The sequence below is a fragment of the Aristolochia californica genome, unplaced genomic scaffold (assembly GCF_029961685.1).
Source record: "Aristolochia californica isolate CCGP_79_NKW_82.1479 unplaced genomic scaffold, dmAriCali1.0.hap1 SCAF_9, whole genome shotgun sequence".
Taxonomy (NCBI): Eukaryota; Viridiplantae; Streptophyta; class Magnoliopsida; order Piperales; family Aristolochiaceae; genus Aristolochia; species Aristolochia californica.
The window spans coordinates 38,116,019-38,123,739 of NW_027182290.1; the positions used below are offsets into that span (position 1 = coordinate 38,116,019).

At 36.5% G+C, this 7,721-nt stretch overlaps 1 protein-coding gene across 1 annotated transcript; it reads left to right on the forward strand.

The window, feature by feature from the left end:
* LOC137942066 (uncharacterized) lies at nucleotides 1–6,955 on the forward strand. The gene is made up of 5 exons (XM_068787740.1): nucleotides 1–270; nucleotides 1,112–1,670; nucleotides 3,046–3,459; nucleotides 6,040–6,242; nucleotides 6,450–6,955. The coding sequence occupies exons 2-5, from the start codon at nucleotides 1,262–1,264 to the stop codon at nucleotides 6,693–6,695; spliced, it is 1,272 nt and encodes a 423-aa protein (XP_068643841.1). The 5' UTR covers nucleotides 1–270; nucleotides 1,112–1,261; the 3' UTR covers nucleotides 6,696–6,955.
* Nucleotides 6,956–7,721: the final 766 nt, after the last annotated feature.

Genomic DNA, 7,721 nt, shown 5'->3' on the forward strand with positions numbered 1-7,721 from the left:
AAATGGAAAATCGTCGAATCCTCGTCCCCTTTTATGGCGTTTTGGATTTATTCTCGTGCACTGTTTTCGTTTTCTGTCCATCTCCCAGCGTCGGTTGGGTTTGGCGAGTCTTCGAAATCTTTCTAAGTGATTTTCTTGGATTTCTAGAGTCGGTGCCGTCCAGATGTCTTTATATTACATTCGGAGAGGGAGTCATTAAGTACTTCCTTCTGTACGCTGGATTTAAGTGCAGGGGATCCATTTTCATGGTGTGGGAAGATGACAAAAGGAGTGAGCTCTTTCTCTCGAGACTGATTTGGGGGTTTTGAGGTTTTGAGAAATTTTTGTTTCTTAATGATTTATTGCACGGAGAAAGAGAAGGGCTTTTATTTGTCTGCTTTTGTGGAAAGAACTAACTTTTGAGGAAACGAGCTTTCTTGAAGAGCTTTGGATACTTTAGGGTTCTGGACATTTTGGGTTTCTTTAATTATTGTTGTAAGGCTTGTCTGAACTGGTTTCCTTGGCAGTTTGTCGAATTTATCTGTCTTTTTTTAATTTTTTTTCTTTTTTTTGAGGGATAGGTGATTTCGCTCCTTTTTTATTAATTTCGTGAGAGCTTTTTGCTTTTCTTTGGTGAGGGCTGAGTATCATGCCAGCATTCTTGAAATGGTTGGAGTAGGAAGCAATGTACGTACATTTTAGTTTTTCGCTGCTCTCGAAGTAAAGCTTTTAGCAGACGAAGGCTGCTTTTGTGGGACGTTGGTTTACCTGGTTATTAAGCTGTTACGCCAATTTCCTGGCTATCCTAAGTTGTAAAGGTTTATATTTTTAAACATAGGCGCCGTGAGTGTAGCTGAAAGTGTTTTCGAGGACATATGGTTTCAATTTTTTAAAGGAGATCTTTGTAGATTGAGCAGGACCAAGGATCATTTGTTAGGTTCTAAAGAGTCATGATTATCTCGTCTGAATGCTTGTCACTCGGCTGATAGGGAGTTTTGTCTAAATTCATTTGCTTTCTTCTACCTGGATTGTCTTCTCTATGGAAGAAACATATTCTTGAGTTTAGCTTCCTACATCCGATCATCTCACTGCTCACTGTTCCTTGACTGATCTTGAGGAAATATACTTGTAGATTGGAGACTGCTTGAACCTTGCAAGTTATCTGGCCTTTTTTGAACTGAAGAATAAATTGTTGAGAACTGGTAGTAGTTCCTTGAAATACATTGAGCAAAACGGCATCTCTGGAATAAAAAAGCTTATGCGCTCAGAGAAGGCTTATTAGATGGATTTCCTGAAATTCAAAAGGTTTAGGAAACCTCATGTACTGAATGCTGAAAAGGATCCGGAAAATAGTCCTAATCCGGTCAAATCGGAGGAATCGGTAAATGTTAATGGAGATGTCGTACCCAAGGAAGCTAATACTCCAGATTCTACCGGAGAGATGGAGGAAGATGATGATGATTTCATTACCAATGAAGTGAAGAGGCGGCTGAAAGAGTTGAGGAGGAATAGTTTCATGGTTTTGATACCAGAGGAGTCATATCCGGAGGAAGATTCGAGCTCAAGTGAATTTAGGGAATCAGAAACGGAGGAAGGCCACCCTTGGTCTGGTTTTAACACATTTTATAACAAGTTTTGTGAACAAATGCTTTTCTTTGACAAGATGATTGCTCAGAAGTTTCAAGAAGCAGGTAAACTTGTAATTGAGTGTTTTCTTCTTCCATATAGTTAAGTTTCTGTTCCTAAACATTGTGCCTTAGACTACTTCCCTTCTATGATGTAACTGAAAACTTCTTACGTGAAGTGTTTACAGGCCACGACTTCTTTGCATACGAAGAAATATAAGCTATAATCTTATAAAAATAACTCGTGTGTGCTTGATCTATGATGCCTAATCTTTTTGGCTTGGTAACTCTGTATCTCTTTTCACTGTGTGGTCCAAGAGCTGATTGCAGTTTCAGGATTGCTCATGGCAAGCTGATTGGCTTTTCTCCCTTTTGGTCTGGTTGTATGCCATTGTTTTGTTTGTTTGTCTTGATATGTTTGGAAGGATAGGCAGATAATGCACATGTTTGGCAAAAAGTTCACCATCTGGCTGGTATCAAAATACATGAAAGTTTTAATTTATTTCCCATGATTACTGCATTGTGGCCCCCCAAAGTCGATCATAAATAGATAATATGTCTGGGTGGTATTCAAAGAAAAGTAACTCTGGATCTCTGATGTTAAAAATAAAAATAAGTGAACCTCGTTTCACTGTTCATGCTTGGCTGTCTCAGTGGAGTGGGTTTTTGCTTGTGGAGCTCAAAATTGAGGCTTAGTTGAGTTTCAAGTCTTGCTTGGATGTCTGAAGTTTGCATACTTGTTTCACTAATAAAAATGTAAAAAAGGGGAAAAGCAGAGATATTATGTCTTGTAAATTCCAAGTGCAGTTTATTTCCCATTGCATTGATCACCGAAGCAAAAGCTTCCTTTATTCTGCATTATCTCTATTGGAGTTATCTGTACTATGATTACATTTTATTAATTTGTATCTTGCTGACAATTTGTGGCCTCATGCTTGTCATAAAATCTTGTGGAAGGTACTGTAGTTTGAGAAGTTATACTTGGTACACAAGACAAACCAGTAACTTTGCTTGGCTAACTAGCTGCAAATGACCCTTTGGTCGGTTCACTGACCAAGTTCCTTCAAAAAAATTAGGAATATGAGCCTAATAAAAATTTATTCACTGTGTCCAAGGTCGACTTGCAGGTGAATTGGTTGTAGCAGGGTTAACTCTTCTACCCACAGGTTTCCTAGTAGTTTTGTTTATGAAATCATTTGTGCAAAAACCTTTTAATCTTCAGGTGATGTGCTTTGCATGATCTGTGCTTTTAGAATCTCTTAACAAAATGCTTGTTTTATGTACTGGAGTCTGCTGAGCATGAGAGCATCGATTGTGTGCATCTAGATTATTTTTTTCATTAAATGTAGTCTCTTCAGAAGACAGCTTGTAGTTACTTTAATTTTAGTTTCATTGTTCACACATTTTTTATTAGCTTAGTTTGGTTGTTAATTTTTTGTAGTCTCTCAAGTACCTCTGAATCCGTCACCTAGATCTGCATCTAAAAAGCTTGCTTCTACACTTCGCAACCTCTCGTTTAAGAGGCGAGAAGAGCTGCAAGATGATGGAGATCAGTTACAGCAGCCAGAGGAACCACAATATGATCCATATCAAGATCTGGAAATTGCATATGTGGCTCAGGTTTGCCTAGCTTGGGAGGCACTGCAGTGCCAATATCTGTATTTGAGCCACATTATCTCTTCCCAGCCGGAAAGTTCATCCTGTTATGGACATGCAGCTCAGCAGTTTCAGCAATTTCAAGTCCTGTTGCAGAGGTTTATTGAAAATGAGCCGTTTGAACAGGGTAACCGGGTGGAAAATTATGCAAAGACTAAAATTTTACTGCCCAAGTTGCTTCAAGTTCCTTCCTTTCAAGGTATGCTTTAGATGTGCTAGATCTAGTCTTATTCAGATCCAGTCTTATTCTCTCTGAATGCTTTCTAGGTCTGAATGATGACGAATTTAAACAATGTTTGTCACTTAATTAATTCTATTGAGTGGTGAGAGGAAAGTCGTGAAAACATACCCTTGTATTGAAGCCTGGCTTCATAGTGATCTTTCATGTTGTAATATAGTTGGTTAGGTAGTCGCACAGGTTTGTGTATGTATCTGAGGATTTTATGAATACATTTTGGTCTTTATATTGTTTTTTACAAACATTGCCTTGAAAAATAGCATATTTGCGTGTGACCCTCTGGAGCTATTTAAAGTGCTAAACATTCTCCTAGGAAATCAAGAAATTATGTTCCAACTTAGTTAAGCTAGGAGTTTCAGTTGTAATATCTTTTTGGGTTGTTGTGAGGAAGAATTGGGGCCATGGTTGTAGGAGTTATTGAGATATCTTATGTCTCAGTGGACTTGTCTTGGAAGTCAGGGAGTTTCTGTTGGACCTGAAACAACTTAGCCCCAAAATAGTCTAATAGTTTGCCCTAACTTTGAGACTCACATCTGATACTTTACTATTTGAATTTTTGTGCATTTTAGATAATTAGACTAACTTTGTGAATCTTACATGATTCTATGAGAACTTTCTAGCCTTACTTCTTCACTAAATGATTGCCTATACTACAAATTACAAGATTATAAATACATCATTCAAACTGATAAAAGGTTGTTTTCCTAGTGATTCAAACCGCCTATGCTCTTGCAATTTATCACCAAAGAGATAAATCTATTGTTGAAATTTAGGAAATTTTGAAAATTGTCAATCTAATGAACCCACACAATATATTCCATGTAATGCAAATTGTTGAGCAGATAGTCTTGAAGTCATCAAAGTCAGATCATTTAGTGTCATCTTTAATTAAATATTAAAAAATTTGGATTGAGGAAAGAAATTGATTGCGGGTTTGCTTCTTAAGAATTCCCTAGTATATGTTTTTTAAATATGTCTCTAATATAATCGATAATTTTAAGATAAATAAATTCAGTGATTCAATTTTTAGAGTTTTATTATTTTTGACTCCTTTTTAATGATGTTTCACCTAAAATCTGAGACATTCATTTTATCTAAGCCAAAACATATTATTTGGCTGTGTTGACTTAGATTTCTGGGACCCCTCTTTGGTACCTGAGACCTATTTGTGCAAACATAGCTGTAACTTCAAGTGGTGTCTAAGAATTAAGAATTTTAATTTTCAATAAAATAAAAAGATCTTTCTTACAGAGCTATATGTAATATTTTACTATATCCTGCTCTCTGGTTACTAAAAGGCTTTTAATAGTATGTTCAATAATAACACCATGTTAAACACCAGTCATTTCTGGGTTTTTTATGCAGCTTAGAAACTAGAATTGGACAGTGACTGAATTCAGCAAACAAATATAATAAGACAGAAAAGAAGAAAATAAAAACCTGAGCCCAGACAAAAATGCTCTTATGTTTTGTTAATTTCAATTTTAGAAACCAAGTTGCAGCAGTACTCTTGAATCACTTCCATGAAGTGAGTTCCCAATTGAAACTCAGCTATAGATTTGCTAACTCGAGTAACTTACTAATATACAACTTTCCTAAGACTAATTAACTAACTAAAGTTCATCTTGGACTTTTCTATACCACATATAGAGAAAAAGCCAGCAACTAACGGAACTTACTAACAAAGAGCTAAGTGAAATATTAAAGCAGAATCTACAGAAAAAAACTTCCTAGTATAGGCTCTATGACCTTCCTTCAAAAAACTATTGCTGTTTTGAAAGAGGAACTTTCCCATTGTTTTGACTTTCAAGTGCCGACTTTCTGAAAATAACAGCACTAATAGTAGGATTTGATAGAGGAGCTTTACCATTGTTTTGACTTTCCAAGTGCTGACTTTCCAAAAATAACTGTTCTAAAAGAAGTTTTTTGGAGGTGCTTGCTTCCCTTTCATTCAGTAAGGTTTTCCATACAATTCGCCTATTATATGCTTCACATCACTTTTTTTCACATCACTTTTTTATGGACAATAAGATGAAATTTGGATTCAAATCTTGCTTTGTTGATCTGTAGATTAAGTAATACTCATGGCAGGTATTAAAACTGTTTATAGACCTTACATGTGCACACAATGCACTCAACCCTTAAAAAACTAATCACCTTCAAAGTGTGAGTGGTGCTCCTCTTGGACAAGATATGATCCATGAACCCTGTCACTCTGAGCAATGAAGTTTTTCTTTTGTGAGATGCAACTAGGGTTTGAATTGTCCCTGGTGTTTTCTGTTCTCTTTTTTTATGTTCCTGTTGCCGTGGTGCCATAATTATGTTATATTGGTCAAACCTTTGGTCGTTAAATACAATATGGATGGTTCCCGGGATGTTTAAATGTTATTTGTACTTATTTATTGCTTATAGTAATGCACTACTTTAGCTGTTCTGTGAAATCCTCTTCTGAGTTATCAGATGTTTTTGAAGGAAGGGAACTATTTCCTTAGCGGTGGATGTTTCTATCTTCTACTGTAACTAAGTTCATCATTGATTCAGGTCCACACTTTAAGGAAAATGAAGAAGAAGATTCAGATGTGCCGGTTCCTGTTAGTGAATTCTGTCGAATAATTGAGAGTGCAATATTGACCTTTCATGTTTTTTTGAAGATAGACAAGAAGAAACAAAGTAATGTTCTGCATTTGTTTGGGACCAGTCCAGTGGCTAGTCCTCTTCAGCTTATTCAGTCATCTTTTGATAAGGTATGCTGCATTTACAATGTTAATTAAACAAGGTTTTGTATCATTAGTGCTTTTTTGATGTGTCAATTAAAAGGCTAGTTAGGTAGATTCAATCTTATGTTCCTACATGCGTAAATTTGCTTTGGTATTATATAATGCATGGGCGCACATGAGATAAGCCAGCGTTAAAATATTTTACCTAGTGATGATTCTTGCAATCTACTGCAGAAGGAGGTTAAACTGAAAGATCTGTGCAGAAAGAAGAAAGGTTGGAAGAAGAAGTCCTGGCCTGCCAATGCGGATGAAGTTGAACTGCTATTTGGCCTGATTGATATCAAAATTGTTTCCAGGGTTCTGAGGATGGTTAAGATTAGTAAAGAGCAGTTGCTATGGTGTGAAGAGAAGATGAGCAAAATTAACGTTGTTGAGAGCAAACTGCGAAGAGATGGGTCTCCTATTCTATTCCCTAGCTGATGGAAATTAAAAATCATCAGCCATTAAGGTATGCAGTTCCTTGGCTGATTAATGTGGTTATTAGCATTTGTTTATATGGGACCATGAAGATGGGTAGGTAAGCCAATGTATGTGGATAACTGGGGGAAATTTTGTGGATCTCTACCATCTGTTTCCCTCTTGATTGTCATAGTAGACTTCATATCATTTTATTGTGTGGAAAGTGAGTGCTTTATTTCTAATGATGATCCTCTTGTTAATATCATTTTGTTGTGTGGAAAGTGATTTCTTTATTTCTAATGATGATCCTCTTGGTTTCAAGCCTTTTGACCCAGTAATCAACATTCAGAAAAGAAAAAAATGGAAAAAAGGGGACGGTAAAGAAAGTGAATTTGATATGGAAACTAATGTTTCTTGCCTGCTTTAAATAATTCTATTAGGTCAATATGAAAGCCAAGTTGCTATTGCATTCTTAACCCGGGGTTTGGTTAGTGACGTGTGCCTGCCAGTGGGCTCCTTTGCAGACTGGGGAGAGCAGGATAGTAGTCTCTGGCTGTTAGGATTATAGCATTTAGAAGCCCAAGAAAGGTGATTTAAAAAATCAGGTGGTCCATTTAAATAGAAAGAGAAAAGTGCATATGATCTGCTGAATTCGATCACTGGTGGGTGGAAAATGTAGCATTTCAGTGTCAAAATGTTGCTAGTTTAGGTTTTTTGTTGGCTGTTCACGGATGTTATTAGCCTAGAAGCAGCAATTGCTGCGTTTAATGTTGTATTTTGTTTAAAGCCCTTTTACCTGTTCGTGGTGGAATCTGCTGTGTCATAATCGGTCTGTCTAAATAGTATTAAAATGGTTGGCAGCAACTTCAATTATCCATCCGCAGCGACTTTTCTGTGATCAGTAATCATGCTTGCATATGGTTAATTTAATTATGAATTGACTTAATAGTCTGAATCATCCTTCTTTCGGTCGACCTGTTATTATGTTTGGCCTAGACAAGTACACGTGAGATACACATGTTTACACTTACTGTTTTTTTTATCGAC

Excerpts from the sequence above, each read along its gene's own strand:
- LOC137942066 (XM_068787740.1), top strand. The coding sequence starts at position 1,262 with ATGGATTTCCTGAAATTCAAAAGGTTTAGGAAACCTCATGTACTGAAT. Across the intron at positions 1,671-3,045 it reads TCAGAAGTTTCAAGAAGCAG|TCTCTCAAGTACCTCTGAAT; the intron begins GTAAACTTGTAA and ends AATTTTTTGTAG. Across the intron at positions 6,243-6,449 it reads TTCAGTCATCTTTTGATAAG|AAGGAGGTTAAACTGAAAGA; the intron begins GTATGCTGCATT and ends AATCTACTGCAG.